This window comes from Bacillus rossius (genome assembly GCF_032445375.1).
Source record: "Bacillus rossius redtenbacheri isolate Brsri chromosome 9 unlocalized genomic scaffold, Brsri_v3 Brsri_v3_scf9_2, whole genome shotgun sequence".
Lineage (NCBI taxonomy): Eukaryota > Metazoa > Arthropoda > Insecta > Phasmatodea > Bacillidae > Bacillus > Bacillus rossius.
The window spans coordinates 32,562,775-32,583,571 of record NW_026962013.1 but is presented as its reverse complement, the minus strand read 5'-3'; the positions used below and the strand labels follow the sequence as shown (position 1 = coordinate 32,583,571).

Here is a 20,797-nt window from a genome sequence, read left to right as displayed (position 1 = left end):
CCCCTGGAAGGTTTAGTTCCCCCGCTACCACAACCCACCTGTCCTCCAAAACATCCAGCTTCTCCAGTTACTAGCAGAACCCGACAGATGTTGTCCTGCCAGTGTTTATTTATTTACCTCTCTATATCTAAAAACCAATGGTTTGCATGTAATATAGAATCTATAATGTGTTTTAAATGGTAGGGTATTCCATTTGAAACTCACTCATCAAATATTCATCATAGTCACAATCACTATTTGTTCTTATTGAGGATTGACAGTAAATATTACAAAATACCAATTTTCATGGTGATCTGTTGAACGGATTAGAAGTTGATGCACTGCAGCACTATCTAGTAGCGAGTTATAGCAAAGTGATATTGCAAAAATATTCTCCGCTTTCAAATATATATGTTTACCAATTTTCATGGCGATTGGTTGAACGGTGTAGAAATTGATGCGCTGCAGCGCCATCTAGCGGCGAGTTAAAAAAATGGATAACATAAAAACCTTCTCTGTGAAAAAACCATTTGATGTGCCAACTTTCATGGCGATTGGTCAAACAGTGTCAGAATTTGTCATACACACATACCAACATCATATATATACATACACACACACACACACACACACATATACATACCCACAAACACACACATACATAGAACATACAACAATAATATGAAAAACTATTATTTACATTTTAGATATTAATGCACTAGTTACATTATACCTACTATCACGCATACCAACGGACTAGATACAAAATATGTAACGTTAAAAGTAAAATGTTGAAACCAAGTAAACTGTCAATAACTTAAATAGTGCGAAATGTTTCAACTATATTTAAGGTAAAGATAGTTTCATGGAAGAATATGAAAATCGTCTGTCAAATTTATTATATAAAAAGACCCTGTGAACTTAAAATCAAGTGGTTTTTAAGAAAGAGATGATATCACAAAAAGTGAAAACTGCATTTTTCTATAACGATTCGTTCTCTTGCTATGTAGTGATAATCGTATTGCAGCCGAGACAATGGCGTCATCTTGCCCAATGGTGGCTGGCCAGAGCTTGTGCTGTGCTAGTATTGCAGCCATGCACTGGTAATCAACGAGCCAATGTGGGTTTCTTGACTATTATATGTACCATTAATTATGAACATTAATACTGTCCGAGTTAGGCCTACTTTAAAAGAAACATACCTGGCTTTGAAAAACTTATTCGGTCATTGCAGGAAGGGCTTCAGTCACAAAATTACCCACTGATTTTAATTAAAATCAAAAAGTGGTTCATAATTTCATTTAAATTTGTAGAGTTAACATAAGACACAGTTGTCATTACGACAATATACTCTTGGTATCGGTAGTCTTAAAGGGCTCGCCTAGTCAGGGGTGTATTTTTGTATTAATGAGGCAGAATGATAAGTGTGACGATCGCCGGTGTTTTTAGTGCGTTAGCGCCTCTAACGCAAGGCTTTAACTGGCGCGCAGTCTTCTCAGCATGCATAGCGCAGCTATGAAATTTGAGAGGTAACCATAACATTATATGCCGAATAAATATAAAGGTGTCATGGAAGTCCCTTAAGTGCTTTCAAAAATCTGTACAGGATGTTTCATGCCTAAAAATTATTATAAAAACTCGCTTTTCAGTCATTTTCACTCTTAAAACTACAGTTTATAAACAAAATATAAAAACAGAAATACTCATCCATCCACAGGTATTCTTGAATGCTTTTTTTAAATGGACCCCACTCAAATATCTTGAGCAGTTTTCGAATTGCCATTTTTTTTCTGAAGCTCTGCACACGTTATGTGTGCCCGGATAGGCAGGGCCTTAAGGTGCAGTGGGCTGACAGTTATTGCTGGTTTGGTTGTGTGTATATTACATGCCTATTGGAAGGTAAGATTTTATCTAATTTCATTAGTGTTTCTGATATGACAAACTTTGCAGTAAACTAGGGTATTATCACTTCTTGCGTTGTTTCAAGATATTTTGTCAAAATTTCAATTTGGTTTTCAAGAAAAAAATACATGCACCAGTAAGACCATTTACTAACCAAATTGGACCATTCTTAAGGGTCTTGACTAAATTAACTTGCATCCAGAATTTTTCGTGGTACACCCAAGTGTAAACCAATATGTACATACTTGTAGATAAACTTAAGTCTTGTGGTGTGAAAGTTAAAATTAACACCATAATTAAGTATACATATGATGGACACAACAAACATGTAGTAGCATAAAATTAACTGTTTATTCTAAACCCAAGAAAATAAGTCATCCAGATTCACAAGGATTAATTCTTGGACATCTACTGTTTCTCATTTGCATAAACAACCTGCCGTCCAGTTTTAACTCGTGTACGACACCTAGCTTGTTGGTATATGATTTGCAGAAAAATGAATCTATTCAAAAGCACACTATAATATTGGAGACAAGGTTTTGTGATTTTATTTTTAGTCCAATTTTGTTTTTACACTGTTGTTTTTATTTTTATAAAACCTTTTTTTGTAATACTTAACTCCATCAAAATAGTGGTAAAATTGATATGCTGTATTTTTATGATAAAATAATTTGTGTTAATTTTGTCTGAAACAGATAAACTCATAACAATAAAATTAAACTAGCGAAAATTTGTGATTTGAAAGAGATTCAATAAGAGATGCACAATAAAACAAATTAAATCAATTTTTCTGATCCACGCACTCAGGTACAAATTTTGTCTGGAAATAGTTACAGTTTTTGAATTTCAAACATTAAAAGATTACTTTTTTTTTATGATTTCAATCAAGTTTTTGTTAAATGCTACTTAATTCCATGATATAACTTGCATTTCGGTGTTATACAGTATTTTGACATTTTTTCAGTGATATTTCAGTTTTATCACAATTCACCATGTAATCTTGTACTTAACTATAATAAATAAAATCTAAAACATCTGTAAATTTAACTTTGCAACAAAAGAACCATGTTATTTACGAAGCAATCTATACATCAAGCTGCCTCAACATTTACAGGAAACATGCTCTTCAAACAGACAGCTTATTAAAGAATAAATAAAATAATTTTTGAATGTCAATTCTTTCTATCTTCTTAATTAATATTTGTGTTATAATCTCCAATAAATATACATATTTTTCAATTTTTTAATCTAGTGTATAATTCCCGCATTTTTAAAATATGTCTTCATTGCTATCGGCTTACTACAAAGCCAGTGGTAGTTTTGGAAATAAATGATAAGACATATTTGTTTATTGGTTTATTTACTTTAAGTTCTCATTTATTAAGTACTTTGTAAAGTTGTACACACAAAAAATCTAATGAATGAAATGAACTATATAAAATGCAGTAAATTCAATTAACATCAAAAACTTAAAAGAACATAACAGTTTTTGATATACAACTGCAGTACTTAGAAAAATAGTTGATCATTGCAGCATTTATGTAAATATTGTGGGGGAAAAAATAAAAGTTATGGATTGATTTTGATTTTTCTTAGTATAATTTTTACAAAGTCATGTAAAATATATCGTGACAAGATGAAAATTTTCTATAGGCTACAGTTTTTTTGCAAGATCTTATATAGAGTTTTTTAACAATAACACAATGAATTTAACACTTGCCATGAAGTGCAGATATTCAACATATAGTCTTGTTAACCTGTAGGTTTTTTATGGTTACCTATTAATGTTATTTATAATTAATTTTAAGTGCTTTTGTTTTTAGTAGAAGTATTTTATTATGGATACATACTTCCAAGAAAATTTTCAAGATGGTGGTTGTTAATTTTGACGGAGTTTAAATTTGTTAATATTTAAAAAAATTTGTTCTCATACTTTAATTATAAGATGTGTGTTTTGTAGTTACTTCTATAATATTTTATTAAACTAATTTACTGATGTTAGCATATTATAATAGCGACTGATTTTGTGCCAAGCACTGAATACAAAAATAGCTGTTTTCACATACTTAACCTGGGGTCGTTAATAAGCTGCCAAAATAGTTGCATTATTTGGCTTGTGATCAAAGATAGCAAACCCTTGTTTTGTTTGCCATAGCAACCTCTTTTACGAAAGGTAAACTAACAGGCATTCAGCTAATCATTTGCAAACTATTTAATACTGTACGTACTTTGTGAATGAATGCCTCTGTGAATCCTGGCAGAAAGTCAAAAATTAAATCTAATGATCATTCTTTTTAGTAGTGTTACACCTCAGGGTCAGAGATTAGGGAAATATACAGATGAAGCATAAGGTCCGATTCTAGACAAGGGGAGTGACGCCCAAAGGGGAAGGGTACTTCAGTGTACTACACGTACCAATATAGCAGCCGTTTACAAATTGTTTACAAATTTATCAGTTGTACCTACCTATGTTGGAGGTTAAATTGGAGAAAAATGTCAACTCATGTCATTACATATTTCATTATTATGAAAATTCGTTTTGAACTTTTAATATATACGTACATAATAACAGTTGATCTAATTTTCTTCCGAACAGCTTAGCTGCAGTCGTTAAATAAAAGCAGCTGGAACAGCTGATACAAATATAAACATACGAATATACGTCAGCCATAGTGGTATGTGTAAATCAGAAATAATTGGGGATAAAAATGGTTTCACGTCTGACGGCTAATGTTCCATCTGTGTCCTTTCCTAATCTCTGCTTGGGGCATAATTATCTGGCTGTGTGGATTGTGGTGGAAGATGCCGTGTTATCTTTAGAATCATAGAAGGCGGAGCTAGGACTGGAGGGGAGGTTGGCTACACGTGTAGACACCTGTACCTGAACCCAAAGTGGTGCCAAGGTACAAGGCAACACGGATGTGTCTTTTTTTTATTATTGTGCTGGTTTAAGGATCTGCGTGCTTCCATCGTAAATTAAGTAAGGATAAAATAAACTGAATGAGATGTGTTGCAATGAAGTATAGATAAGTTTAAAATTTATTTTAATGCCAAAAATCTTTTTGCGGCATGCTAAAAAAAAATTTTAATGTTCTTTTGTAATTTTTTTCTAGTAAATTGCCACAGAGAGTAATAGTTTTTTTAATTTAATTTCATTAATTTGTGGACATGGTAATTTTTTATGAGACATTTTTGTAGGGGTGAATTGCGAATTCTTCTAGTTCTGCATGGTTAAGGTAACATGGAAATGAGCTCTTGGTATACTGCTAGGTACTTATTCATTTTAATCTAAGTACTTTATGAGCAGTAAGAAAAAATCTATGGTGAAATGGTCATCCCTCAATTATTTTGGAAAGTTTGTTTTTACTATTTACCGGTACATATAAAAAGTTTGCTAGAAGTGTGTAACAAGCTGCACTGTGTGTAATAACAATAATATGTTTTCATTATTGTAACTATCACTGTGGGCTCATATAATGCTATACTAGTGCATTTTATTTAATGTACTGCAATCCCTGGTTAACAGTATTCAGTTATAATTTTGTTAAGTTTACAGTCTCTTTTAGTGTAGCTCTTTGCTATAAAAAACTTTTTTTAAAGCAAATACTCAAACAGAATTTATTGTTTACTGGAAGGTATTTTTTTTTTAAATCAATGTTTGTCACAATAAAATAAAATATTTATAATAAATTAATTTTGTTGATATTTTTCTTTATATTAGGTTACTGGTACTAAATTAACTATTATAAATGCATGTTTACAGCACAAAAATTTTACTTGGAAATCAGGAATTAATAAGTTATTAAAATGTGACTAAAACCATTTTTTAAATATAAAAGTTTGAATTTTATTAATATTTATTTGTTAGGTGTCCATAAATTTTTGCAAAAATTTTATGGAGTGTGTAGCATGCTTTAATTAAATGCATTAATGTTACGTAGTTGAATGGGGAAGAAGCAATAGAAGCTCAGCTTAAGTGAATGGTTTTTGCTTGTACTGTCTGGTTAAAACTATAATGCAGTTAAATCAAATGGTGCTACACTTGCGTTGGCAGGCCTTAATGTTAATGATGCCAGAAATAACAAACCTTGGAGAGGCGATCGTTTGTAGCTGTGGCGCTGGCCATTGAGGAAACAGGTGCTACTGTTCAACTGGTAGGCGCGGTGTGATGCAAATAGACAAAGGGGAGAAAATAAAAAGAGAGTGATGAGATGGCAGGCTTTCCGTACACTGTAGCAGTTGGGTTCTCTGAGCGTGTGTGTGTGTGTGTGGAGAATGAAGTGATTATCAAAAATTATAGTTTTGGCCCTGGTCTAAGGGGAAAACTTTTAATTTTATCAGGTATTTTATTTTTTAATTATGGAAAAACTATTTAAACTTTTTTTTTAGTAAAATATATATTTGCTAGAAATATTTGGTATCTTGATGTTAAAATATTACAACCATAAATGGTGTAAGTAACCAGTAAATAAGGTTAAAATCTTTTCATATATGTGAATATTTTCAGGTACCTACCTACTTTAAAGTGTAAAAGTTTTTTTCATCTATGGAGTTATTTTTAATTTTGGTATATTTTTCGAAGAAATATTTAAAATTTTGCAAAGGAACCATTTTGTTCCTCTTTCTTTTTTAATTAAATTGTACTGATAATTTGCTATGTAACACACCAATTTGAGACAATTTAAATTTAAATGCACAGTTCTAATTACATAGTCTCATTTTGTTTTATATCACCAATTTTAGACTTTTGTTGAATAAAGTACTTTAGCTGTAAAGCATTTTTAAGCAATAAAATATATTTCATAACTTTTTTGAATGCATTTGCTTTATTGGAGACTACTAGACACAAATATTTTAGTGAATGTTTACGAACTACTTTATTCTGTTTAGGGAATACATTCATTACACAATTATTAAACATGTTTTGACACATTTATATGTATTATGAATAAAATTCCTTTAGTCTTGGTCTTCAGGTACAGGTAAATTAAGAAGTTCATATTTATATATGTTGGAACAAAAATGCTAAATTTAGTATTAATCAGTTGTAAGTATAATCAATTTCAGTAAAACATTTTTACAAATCTTACCAATCGTATTTTAACCTTTGAATTTAATAATGATTTTTACTACATTCTAGTATTAAAATTATTTAGAATTATTTTACATCTCGCCAAAATTTTAATGGATGTTAGCATCTTGATATTTCATGATTAGTGGAGATTAAAAATTGTTGATTATCCTGACATTTAGTTAAAATGGACTATGGCCCTTTTTGTTCCAAAGTATAGAACTTTAAAATCTACATGCACCTGTCGGCCAAGCTGGATTTTTTTGTTTTGTGAATTAATTTTGGTCATCCCTTGTAAGGTTTACAATAATGTTTAAGTGATTTAATACGGTGCCTACTAAGGGAGTTAATGATTGTTTTGGTCCTTTAATCCCTGTTTTTTCCACCTCTGTAGCTGATACCATTCAAACCAAAAACTATTAGGAGGAATGATAACATATAATTTCTGCAATATTTTTTGTACTAAGGAAGTTATAGTTAAATAACTTTTCCCATTTTTACCCCCTTCGTGTGATTTTTCCCAATCAATGAATTAGAGTTTTTCTATTCATATCTATATTTTGTTTACCAGTTTGGAAGTAATTTCTGCAAAATGATGATACATATTTTGTCCATAATAAAACAATATGACTATATATTTATACTTGAACACACACTTTTGAGTTGATAATGGTATTGGAGTCTAGAATCCATGAGAAGAAAAACTATGTTGAATTTTTCTGGAAATCTTACTATGGTAATTAATGACTGCATTAGGTAGTCTTCCTTCAGAATTAACCAAAGTTATTTGGAAACCACAATTAATGCTCAGCATAAAATAGTCTTTCTACAGATCATCTGCTATAACTTCAGGAAAAATACTTTTCTATTACTCGGAATGAAACTACTATTTATTGTGAGAAAGCTGTAGAGATACCTACCTATTTTTTCCACAGTTGCCCATAGATAGTTTTAAGAATAATGGAAATATATTTTGAACAAAGTGTATCATTTGGGTTTGACCAACCCTAATTAGAACTAGCGGGCAGCAAATTTCATACAGTTCATGCTTTTATTTTGTTGATTAAATACCAGTGAACCATCACATTTTAAATTGGCAAGCAATTTGATAAAACACTGAGAGGTCAGCTAAATAAGATGATAATTTGATGTGAATGAAACAAGAATTGGGGGAAAAAATATTATTTTTGATTTTAACAACAAAATTAAAAAAAAAAAAATTTGGGTGTAAATTGTATGAAATTTTTTGTACAATTGTTTTTTTGAAATTGGTGACTGAAGTGACAGATTGGCACTAGTGAATGAGTTGACGTGAGAAGGACCGTCTCTTAGTGCTGCATTCCTGCAGTTTGTACGAAGCTGATGGTCGTGTTGTGAGGACCATTTGTAGCCACCCATATTCCCGTCTCCACTTCGAGGCTGTTGTTCTTTTTTTTTTGCCCATCCCGCAGTGTTGTGCACAGAATTTTTGAAAAAAAAAATGTTTTCCAGTGGGTGTGTGACGGTGATGGATGCCGTGGGAACTCCCTGAACTGAGCGGCCTGCCGGTGTTTGCCTCCCAGTTGCTTGCCCTCCACGCGCGCCCTCTTCTCGCTCCCATGAGTTTCTTCCCCGCGCCCTCCTTCTCAGCCGTCGCCACCATGGTCGGCTACAAGTGAGTACCGGCTCCCCCGGGGACCCAGCCCTCGCATCGACTCCCCCCGCGCTCGCTTCGCTCGGCTGTCCTCGCGTTTGTCACCGGCGTTTCAAAACCATCTGCTTTCAACTTGCGTCATTTCAACTGCGGGAATATGCTCGTTCGTTTGAAAATATTTAATTGTCGGGTTAAATATTTTTATAACGTGGCACAGTTGAAATACGTATTTTATCCTGATGGTTTTGATTCTCATTTTATTTTATTTTTTATTCCTGTAGGAATGAATTTTCTATTGCTTTGTGAGATTTACCTTTTATATTCTTTATTTTGTAGTGTGCTGTAATAATAACTTATACAATACTGTAGATACCATTTTAAATTTATTTATCATTTAATTAGTTGCCAGGCTTACATATTACGTAGTTAACTTTGCAGCATTTTGATTTTATATTTTTTTAATTTGAGTTATTATTATTATTTTGCTACATAATGAATATTTTACCATCAAAGCCATTATTGTATGTGATGTGGATGTATGGTCAACAGATTAAAGCTATTTTGATTAGTTTTGTGTTATTTGTGTGATTTTAGGCACAGTTATTTTGTATATCAAGCTTACATTGCAAATATAATTTTGTTGGTAGTTTTTTTTTTACTATTTTAAAATTTCTAAGGTGTTATCTTTAAATATAAAATTGCTCTGTCTCTTGAAAATATTAAACTACATATTCTTTCCATACTAATAATACCAAGCATGTAGCTCCAATGTGCTCTGTATATTAATTTTTGGATTGTTACCCATTTTACTATTATGTAAAATTTGTAATGTTTGTACCAAGTTTTTATCATTATTATTATGTTCAACTGTACTGCAAATGTTCACAATCATTGTATGGTTTTGAAGGTGTCACAGAAAATTATTTTCTTGTTTCTAATGTTGCAATCTTCATGTTTTATGGGACAGATTTTGTTTTGTCCTAATATTCAAGAGTTTTGATGTTAATTATGTATTACCTACATTATACTATAATAATTTGTGTTTTTTGCTTAATGAAAGAAAGTCAGTTTGGACATTTACTACTTCTATAACTTGCATTGAAAAAGCACTTGAGATTTTTTATTTTTGTTTGCACTGGAAAGTAATACAAAGTATATTGTATATGTGTTTTGATGCGTGTTCATGTTGTTTTTGATCAAACAGAACAATTCAGAATTCAAAACACAGCGTCTTTAATGTTTTCAAGAAAAAATCACAAATCTCTTGCACATGAAAGGATGTATGCAGACACACAGGTGGAAAAGTCTTTAAAAAAGTTTACAATTATAGGACTGGTTAAATGTCTGTGTGCGTGTCTCAAGCTCTTATTTAACATAAGTAAATGGTCTGAACATGAGAATAACATAGGAAAATATTAAGTGCAATTACAAATATTTTACCAAACCAAATTACAAAGCTAGAATAAATATTCACACAAAACAAGTTATAGTGAGTGTGGCTTTTCAATGAGTATCATAACTTGTACATTCTTTATGACCCAAACAACATGGTTATAAATTGACAACTTTAATGTTACAAAATACAAGTCTGTGCATTACGTGCCATAGTTAACAGTTGTACACATTAACATGCTTTACAACTACGGCTTTACATAAGCTACATGTAAACAGAGTGCCTCCAGGTTAAAACAATACCATGACTAATATTATAAAAGGTCTACTGACCAATACTTGCATAACATTTAGGTAACATAGAGACATTACATTTCTTGCACGGGTGCAAATGCCGCAACGTGTGTCATAGGCTTCTCATTACAGTTTAAACTTTGTCTACTAATGAACTCTATTCCATTCTCCGAACCCTCTAGCATGACACAAAACATACATCGGCGAAAATTCCCCTGAAAGCTCTCTGAAGGCTTACAAGCAAGGAAAATAATTTGCGAGTAATGCTGCATAATGCAGGGAAGTTGAGACATAATGCTTAGGTGCTGCAGCACACATAATTTAACATGACTAGATCAATTCTCGTAACTCCTTTACCTCCTCGTACCTTTACCAAGGTACGTCTCTGGGTTCGTCACACAATGCATTGCATGTCCACGAATGCTTGCGTAACAAATCAGTGAACAAGCCAATGAATCAGTTGCGAGGCCAAAAATGTCATTCTTTCATCACGAGTTCTAACTAGTCGGTACTCTCTTATCATTACTGCATTCCCCTTTGCATTACTGAAAACACGAAACGAACTTAATTATTGAAAATCTTAATGCCAAACGTAATTTTGACAGGTGGGGCCCGAAAGGAAATTTAGAAAATTGAAAATTACCACTAAGTTCTGAGAAACAACTTACATCTGGCATGCCACCCTGGTGCGAAGACCCAGCAAAACTATATTAACTTAGCAGGCGTACATGTTGCCAGCTCGACGGCACGACAGTGAAGAAGGCTCGACACTCGCCAATGCCATAACGACTACTGTGCAGGCTCAGTAGGGAGGTGATAGTCTCTCGTCGTGGGCAAGCTCCTTGAGGCAACGTCGCCTGCGACCCCGACGCTGGCTCAGTACAAACTGAATAATACTGAATTGAAGGGCCCATTTACCCACAAAGATGCGGAATGCTATCATTGTCTGTGTTCCACCGCTCAGCCATCATGCGATCATCGGAGTCTTTAGTGCTACATGAGATAAGAAACCACGGTTTATACTACTTTGTGCTTATAAATTCAGATGCTTCCCACACTTTTGTTCATTTACGTCGCTATGAGTGTAGGAAATATGAGAGTGTATGCAGTGATGTTGCAAGATTTGTGCGTGTAAACAGGATAAGATAGAAAATTTAATTTGCACAGAATATATATTGGTTTAAGCAACTGCTTAAAATTTGAAGAATTTTTGTGTCGCATGCAAAAGAGATATCCTGTTTTTTCACGAGCTTATCTAGTAGAAAATGTGTGTGTTTTTTTAATTATTTTTCAGGTGAATTGTAGTTGAGTAGTTTTTTCAAAGTTGGCAATTTTATATCACTCTGCTGTGATATGAAAAGTTGTATTAGTTTAGATATTTAAAATTTTGGTGTGTTGTAGGACATAATCTGTATTTCAGCAACAAATACGAAGACCTACGTACGTTATGGCCCCCTTGGTTCACAACTCCGACCAGCTCATTCCCTTATGTATATGTACATGTATATATGTGTGTGGTTGTGTGTATGTATATATATTTAGGATGTAATGTTGAAAGGGTCAGGGATTTGTACCTGTTAGTACACTGTAATTTTAAATAAATAATAATGTACTTGGAGGGTGTTGTGTTTTATAAAAAGTCAAAGATGACAGTGGGTAATCATAATTTCAAAATGCAGCATACATAATAAAGACTTGGGCTTCTCTTATTATAAGTTAAGGTGAATAATAAATAATAGGATATTTATATGAACCCCTATAGTGCATAAAGTATGCCCTTAATAATAATAATAAAAGAGTGTTGGTCTGACTGCGGGATGAAATGTTTCCAGCCCTGCTCTGCCCACGTCCGTTCCCCTGACGCAGGCCCTCGTACCGCCACCTCTGCCCCTCCCCACTGTCGCCACCACGCTCGACGGGAAGCCTGTCGAAGTGATGGCGTCCCCCGCGTTCCACAGCAGCGACCCCGTCACCAAGGCAGTAATGGACAACATCATGGGGAAGCTACCCACCAAAAAACAACCTGTAAGTTTCTAGACCATCATTGGTATTTATTATACTTTACGGTGTCAAGGTGTCTGTTGCACCATTTGTCTGCAAGCAGTGGGAACTGGAATATTTGTAGGTTCAGTCAAGGGGGTACGCAGGTTGGTAGGAGGGGGGATATATCAACTCCCCCTCCCACACACCATACCCCTATAATCCTAAGAAATCCAAAAAAAAATCTTAACATTCCCACCAACTAAAGCAAAGAATATGTATGCTAACTGCAGGCAAAGAAGTTCTATCCCCTCCCTACCCTGAAATAAAATTGTGCGTACGTCCCTGGGTTTAGTGACCAGCAGGATTCAACTACATGTGTCTCTGTTTTTCTCGGGAAAATGTCATCTGTGCGTTGACTGCTAAATTTAAGATTGTGTCTCGTTATTCTGCTCTTCTGTAGTGGCATGTTTGTAACTGGTGCATTGATGGCCCAATCAATGTTATAGCATGCAGGTACAAGTGTTGAAAAAATTTTGCGTGTTGCATAATAAAGCTGCGCAATTTTCCAGTCTTCACTAATCAGTCTTTTTTTCGTTACATTTTTTTTGTGAGAACTGGTAGCATTATCAGACCATGTTTATTCAACCGTCTATACAATTTTCGTGTATAAGGATAGTATGACATAAGTTTGTTGTACAGTTTTTTTTGACCAAAGTACTCAAATGTTAATGTATAAAGGTTATGTGAGAATATAATGGTTGAAAGAATATAGATGATGTATTTTTAATCAAGGATATAATCTTAGAGAGAAAAATTTTATTTTTGTACCCATGAAGGTTGCTTACATGTTTACGGGTTCTGCCGCAGGTGATATGCAAGTGTGAGGTCTGTAATCTGGAATTCTCCGGCCAGGTGGTGATGGATACGCATCTTGCTGGAGCGAAACATGCAAAAAAGGTGAGCTGTTCCTTCTCTTTGTTACTAGCCTTTGTTTTTTTTTTTTAAAAAACAGGGTCCTAAAAAAAAACAGACGTGTGTGTGAAGTATACAGAATATTGCAAAACTTAACTATCATCTATAAAACATAAGTAAAACAGCCTTCTGCCCGAGGTAAACCCTGAAGTATTTTTATGAAGTGATTTATATGATTTAAGTATGCAGATGGACGCGGATCAGTGATAGTACAGAGTTGCAGATGACGGGTGCATGAAGCTCCTTACCTCAGGCAGCCACGGCGACTGACTGGCTCCTTCCAGCGTGCCCTCAGTTTCTTTTTGTGCGGGTAACCACGTGTGGGCCGCCTTCGAGAGCCTGCCTTATTTTGTTGTCTCCACATATAGCGTGACCCCCGCTGAGAGGGGACGTATTTCGTGCATTTTATTTATATTGGGGGAAACAGACTTCAATGCGCACGGGCTACGTCATGGCCCTGGGGAGAGAGTAGCCGGGTCCACGTGCCCGTAATACACGTGGTGGCGCCCTGGGCATAACACCAAGTCTCCACGGACGTGTGATCGACCCCCCAGTGCGGCAGCAGTGTTGATTGGCTTGGCGCAGGTGAAATCGCAGGAGATTCTGAAGCAGCTGCAGAGCAGCGGGCAGTCGTTCACGCGTGACGAGAAGACCAAGATCCTCAAGTGCGAGGTGTGCGACGTTGTCGTCAACTCCTCGCAGCAGCTACAGACACACCTCACAGGTCAGGCGAGCCCGTCGCAAGCTGCAGCCAGTTTGGCAGGCCTGTGCGAGCACTCAAGTTTTCTAATACAGATATTTTACTATCTGTTTTCGAGTTGACTCTGAATGCTTAACACTTAGAACTGATAAATGTTCAGTTGGTTATGAATATTTGCTCATAGCATACTTCATGAGAGTGTTACACACTAACTTTCGTTGTTTTAAGTCATTTGTGTGATTATAAATAATCCAGTTTAGATGTTTTAACAGGACCACATAATCAAAACTTGAACAAAACTCAGTGTTTTAAACATGCAACAAGTATTGAAAGTTATTTCACTACAGTCTCTCAAAACAGAGATGTGTGAACAATTCATAACACAGACTATTGGAGACATTTTGAATTAGAAAAAAAAACTATTGTTTTATGTTTTTTTTTGCATACTAGTAGTGGGTAAAAAATAAACGTCAACAACCATGGAATACAACACAAAACATGTACGCTCTGGATTCCATAGTAAATTAACAAATGAATTTTTAATATTAATGAACCTGGCTGTCATTGACATAAAAAAAGTATGAATAACTAGGGTTTTAAATATGTAAATATAAGCTTATTGAATCAATATTTTGGAAATACAGCATTTAGTTAAATAATTATTATTAATTTTTTTTTCATAAAATGGATTGGATTTTGTATTTTTCAGTCGGTGAAAATTTCTGGACCAATATGTCAAAATACTGATTCTGGGAAATAAGGTGAATAAAAACTAAGTCTGGTTAGGTTAGATGAGCTGAGTAGAAATAAATTTTATTTATTTTTTTAAATTATTTAAAATGACTTGAAAAAACCAACCTTTTACGTCAGTATTATTTGTTTGATTTCCCCAGAAGCCAATACACTACATATTTGTCTTTCCATGTGTATTTGTTACGTGATGTGAAAATTTTTAAATTGGGATTCCAATTCTCATTCTTACTTCATACTTGAATTCAATATTAGGTATTATTTAAGAATAATTTGCTATTTATATTTGATTCAAACTAAAAAAAAAAGTAATCGCACAGGCCTAGTTTTTGGGTTAACCTGAACACTTAATCACAGCTCATAAACTAGTAATGAAAGACACCAACATCGGTAGTCGAGGTTTTAAGCCTTGAAAACCGTCCACAAAATCATAGGTTGGCCTGCAGGGTGTCTACAAGTCACGAATGTCACAAGAAAGTAATGAAGTGAAGAACTTAAGGTTTTTATTTTTGAGGGTGAACTATGAAAAGTCATGAGACCTAACAGTTACAAATCTTTGATGTGAATAATTATTGTGCTCAAGTAACAAATTAAAATAATTATCATCGTTGTAGTAGTTAAGCCAAGGTGATCCATGATTGAATACTAGCATTTTGAATACTAGTATTTCAAACCCAAAATTTGAAGGAAGTTAACTCCCACACTGCTGCTTCTATTCGCTACCCCGTACCCATCTCATTAAATCCAAACAATATTCACAGGAATAGTAGGAGACACTGCAGTTGTTTCCATAGATAGAGCCAAGCGTTTATGGTGTTTCGTCTTTATCATCATTAAAAATTAAAACGCTAATAATAAGTGCATGTCAAGCAAAATTACATTGATCATCTGCTTCAACAATTCATGGTAAGATACTTAAAATGTGTGCACAAAAGAATTCTACATATATTGATGAAAGTTGAACAAAAAGCTTCAACTAAAAACATTCAACATTTCCCTAGTTCATGTGAAAGTTATAAATGTAAAAATTAAAAGAACTAAGCTTTTTTTTTTAAACTGCACTGTCTAAAGCCAAGTTTTTTCACTATTAAAATGAATCAAAAAATCATTATGGAATTTTAAAATCTCAATACCTCTATAATATCAGTTATTATTAACGAGATATTATAGAGTTATTATTAACTATTAACTTTTAAAAATCCATGAATTGAAACTAATTCATATTTTTACTTAGTACATATTATTTTAGGTTTTAAAATATGAACTTAAACAAAAGACATATGAAAAAAATTCTATATTTTGATGGAAAAAAATAAATCTTTGAGGCCAATTTCACATTTTGTGTTTAGCCTTGCATTTTGGAGTGACATTGTGTATTGAAATCCATTTCGGTGATTGGCGGTGTATAACTTCCTTTTCATGAAGTTGCTCGTTACTGTGCCATGAATTTTAAAAAGTGAGGTATTTCTTGTTGGGTTTAGGACTGAGTTTAGTGTGTAGTTCATTAACCTTCACACACTGAAAAATCGCGGTCACATAGTTTTTCTAGTACTAAACATAAAAAAAACGTTGTTCAGTCATCATAAATGTGTGTATAGCTAATAGTTAACTTTTGTTTTGTAGATATGTTTGTTTTAAAGGAGGGCTGAAAGTCGCATTCGAAACTGCAGAGGGTTGGTTGGGACAAAGTGAAATTGTGTAGCAGGCATGGTTGCATTGAGACCAAGCTCAGCACTGACTTTGTGTTTCAGGCAACAAACACAAGCAGAAAGCGATGAAAAAGGGCAGTTCTGTTGCGAAACCATCCGGCGCTGCCGCACCGAAGACGGAAGCCAGTACCAGTTCTCCGGAGAATGGAGGTATTGGCTAGCACTGCTTTGAATGCAACAGTTAACGTCAAACAACTACTAATGCAATTTTTTTTAACAATTTTAATTCCCTAACTAAGCACAAAATTTAAACCAAGTAAAATTAATTTCTTAATTCCGTAGAATTTATTAATTTATTTATTGTCACATTGTCACATGCCCACCAACATCCTAGGGCTTCAGCGGTGGGCACTACACTGAAAGACACATATAGATAGTCCCAGCAAGTGTGTGGACAACACCCCCCCCCCCCCTCCCCCGTCCGTCGGCACCAAGAGCGGGCAGCACTACCTGAGGTGGGGACCACAGCAGGTAGGCGCATCCACCCCTGGCCAACACACAAGAGGGAGTGCCGTACACTTGCAGCAACCAAAAATGGAACAAGATAATTATAAACATATAAAGCAACAACAATTACAAAGGGTATATAAAAAAAACATATACTTCACAATGTGTTGCTGATGGTGTGTCTTTTGACTGCAAACGTTGCCTTAGGTGTTAAAAGTTGTGTTGTATGCCCGAGGCAAGCTCCATCCGAGTAGCATGGAGTGGAGTCATGGTATGGTTGACCCATGTGCGACATGTTGACTCGAGCTCAGACTTTTTTTTAAGTCCCTAATCAAGTGGGACTCGAGCAATTGCATAATTATGCATTGAGTGTAATATAATGAATAATATTAAAATTGAACATGAACAGTATTAAGGGTCAAAATAAATAATGCATGCAGAAGCCTAGTAATGTAAGTACAGGAAATTTATCATCTTTTTTCAAGGTCCTCCTCCCCCCTCTTCCTCTGAAACAAGGCTTTTCTTGTTTGTTTTTTTTTTTTTACAAAAGAAAAACAATTATTGTTTTCAGAAACCATCTCAGAAAATATACAAGATCATCTCCATAACTTCCTTAAATTCAACCAAAAAATTAAAATAACTTATTGTTGAATCATTAAAACACATGGTACACCAACTCTATCTTTTGGCATAAGTAGGGCAGAACCTACACAATGTGTATAGTTCTAGATGTAATAACTAAAGTAAATGAAAAAATGGGGATAGGGCTAAATGTATGTTAAACACATTGTAACATGTCTTCACATACCATTAACAATTATTTCTTAGCCAAACCTATACGATTTCAAAAATGTTATATGTAAACAAACGAGAAGATGGGTTAATACCGTATTATTTTTCAATTTTCTTCAGATGTTTACCGAGAAAACATGTTTTCTCCATTTGAAAAACCAAATTTTTGTATCACGTTAAGTAAAAAAGAAATATACCTAATGTTGCCAAGCAAAATAAGCGGTTGTTATTGTAATTCTTCGTTACTTTATGTCCGGTGATAACATCCATGTGTTACATATAAAATTATCTAAATAAATTTTTTCTTGAGTGCAATAGAGACAGTATTATAGACCATACTTGTTTTTATTAAAGTTTTAATTAGATAATCAATTTTTCAAATTAATAAGTAAATACTAAATTCTCATTTTATCATTTAATTTACCATAGCCATTTATCCATATTGTTAAAACATTAAGTATATCAACAGGAAAGTAATTACAATGGCAGTGATTTTTTTAATATTACATTTTTTAAACAAAGTTTATAGATGTGAAAATTATGTTGTCTTAGTAGTGATGACTAACAATAATAAAAATTGTGTGATAATTGATAATGCTAGAATATACCTAGCCGATCAGATTTTTTTTCCTCCTCCGAGTCTAGCATGATCTTAGAAATCTATAACAGTTTTAGTGAATGCTTACAGTTATGCATATTGTTTTAAAGTAGTTGTTAAAAAAAAAATTTAAATTTATTAATTCAATAATTTTTATTACTTTTGAAGTTTGAATAAAATTACCATATGTATGGTGTGCAGTTTCAGTTGTTGGATTTCACTTTTTCCCCTTCCTATTGCTTAATCCTCTTTCCTCAACACAAACACACACACGTGCGCACGTGCAAAACTATTATAAGTAACCAGAGAAAGCTTTTTGAATACCAGATTTTGGTACCAAAATGATTTATCTTCCTATATTCTATATTAAGCCTCTTTTAGCTCTGTATTGTAAGGTGCAAAAGCCCAACATTACTTTACATTAAAAATATTCTGAGTGCTAGCTAAAACTCAAGTCAATGTAAAACTCACGTCAATGTTTGGTCTTTGTTCTGGAAAGGTTTTGAGCATGGAGAAGGGCAGAAGATAGCCTTTTCAAACCAGTGCTTTTTTCTTTGCTTTTTTTATGCTCGTAAAACTTCACCAGAGTACATAGTTAAACATTGTACCTGCCTTAACCCTGCTCATTGCTGTTGTGTTTTACTTACAAAATATTAATTTTTTTTAGTGATCCTGGCTTCAGGTTATTATGGTGATAGTGTCAAAATTGTTGATCAAATATTCATGTGATTCAACTTTTAAGTGAATTTTTTTTAATATTTATTTTGTATTGTGTGTCTAACGAAACTGATAAACTCATGACAACAATTTTCAAAATTATTTCTGTTTTTTATTCACAGTAAAAAATTTTCAAATTTATTTTTAAGTGAAAACAGCTAAATGTTTGACTTGAACATTGGAAATTTAAGTTGTTATACTTGCACATAATTTTTTTAAACACATTCATATTTCTTTTTTTTTTATAAAAAATTCATGAACAATTTAAAATGTATTAAGATTTCATTTGTATATTATTTAAAGTTTAATGTCAGTGTTCAAAGATTTTTTTACAGAGTATAGGCCTACATCTAATTAATCATACCTGTAGTTGTGAAATCGTTTTTTTCTCATTTTAAAATAAATAAATAAAAATCATAGAACTTCTTAACATAAATAAACTTAACACTAATTTTTTTTTTTTCAGATGGCTAATTGTAATTATGTGTACCTTGTATCTTTATACTCATACTTCCATGATTTATATCAAAGAATTTGACTAGGCACAAGATACATTTAAATTTGTACTTAATTCTGTATTAGGAAAGATTGAACTCCATAACATTCCACAAAAACTATTGCCTGATTGCTCTGGTTGCCCAAGTAGAAACTGCCCACATTAGTTTTTGTAAACTGTTGATTGTGCATGTTAATTTTAGTGTTGGGTCCATTCTAGAAGTAAGCCAATTCTGATTCCATTTTCAGTTGTCATATTCTGGTTTCCATAGTATAATTCTTATGGAATTCCTCATAATGTATCAAACCAGTTTTATACTTTACATATGTAATCATCATTTATAATATTTATTCATTTACAATTACAAGTGATTATAACTTATTAAGGTTATATACATTAGATCACAAAAATAATTTAACATACAGTAATTCCTCGGTTTACGTCGGGGTTACGTTCCTGAAAACCGCGACGTAAATAGAAACGACGCAAAATGAGCCATGTTTCATGCCACCGGCCGGCCACGGCCCAAGGTCGGCCGGAAGCGCTGGCATACAGACGTGACAACGGGCAATTTTATCAGCAAATGACAACCGACAGCGTGGGAAACAAGTCCAACTAGTACTTCTCAACTTTATAGAATGGTTATTTAACCAGCTGCTTTATTACCTTTATTGATTGAAATATAAAAACAGATATATAGTACATACTGTACGTAACAGCAGGAAGCGTCCCTCATGATGTATGATAAGATAAGGCAGTGAACGTGTAGCTTACGCTACATAGCATAAATTAACTACCGAAGGAAACAAAGAATTATAAACGAATTATATACGGTGTTTTGGTTAAATTAAAGATTTACGGTCATTGTAAACGACGTTATTGTGAATCGGCGACAACTTAAATTGAAACATGAGTACTCAAAACATTAGCGACGTTAATCCGAAACGACGTAAATTGGTACGACGTAAATAGAGGACTTACTGTACGTATATGCTAGTGTTGTTTCTGTCGGGATGTTATAACTCACATCATTGTAAGTTATTCTATAATAATGATAATGCCAATAAACGTAACATAAGTTATGTTACATCAATTTACTGTGATCATTTTAAATTATACTGACGTCCAAAGTTATGCCTCCATGGAGCCCGATGTAACTCCCCATCCTTTATAGCTTCTTTTCTAATCAACTCATGTGTGCAACGAGTGATGTGTATGCGAGTCATTTTTGAATGGCACGCCGCCAATCCTGAAAGAGCGCAGTAGACTCATTGTATTAAGTAAAAATTGTGATTTGTTTATTGTTTATTTGTGCAATTTTCTTTTCAGCAGATGTAATTGGACATCTAAAAATTTTATGTA

The 20,797-nt window shown here is 33.6% G+C and overlaps 1 protein-coding gene across 4 annotated transcripts in view; it reads left to right on the top strand.

The window, feature by feature from the left end:
- LOC134542802 (zinc finger protein 385B-like) overlaps positions 1–20,797 on the top strand; it is a 48,370-nt gene that overhangs the window by 8,700 nt on the left and 18,873 nt on the right. For 2 of the 4 annotated variants that reach the window (XM_063387339.1, XM_063387338.1), the window contains exons 2-6: positions 8,444–8,606; positions 12,104–12,296; positions 13,122–13,211; positions 13,812–13,950; positions 16,428–16,535. In XM_063387339.1, coding sequence (XP_063243409.1) covers positions 8,464–8,606; positions 12,104–12,296; positions 13,122–13,211; positions 13,812–13,950; positions 16,428–16,535 — 673 coding nt within the window. In that variant the 5' untranslated portion in view covers positions 8,444–8,463. The remainder of the gene's footprint in view (positions 1–8,443; positions 8,607–12,103; positions 12,297–13,121; positions 13,212–13,811; positions 13,951–16,427; positions 16,536–20,797) is intronic. The other 2 variants (XM_063387341.1, XM_063387340.1) reach the window with 1 other exon arrangement.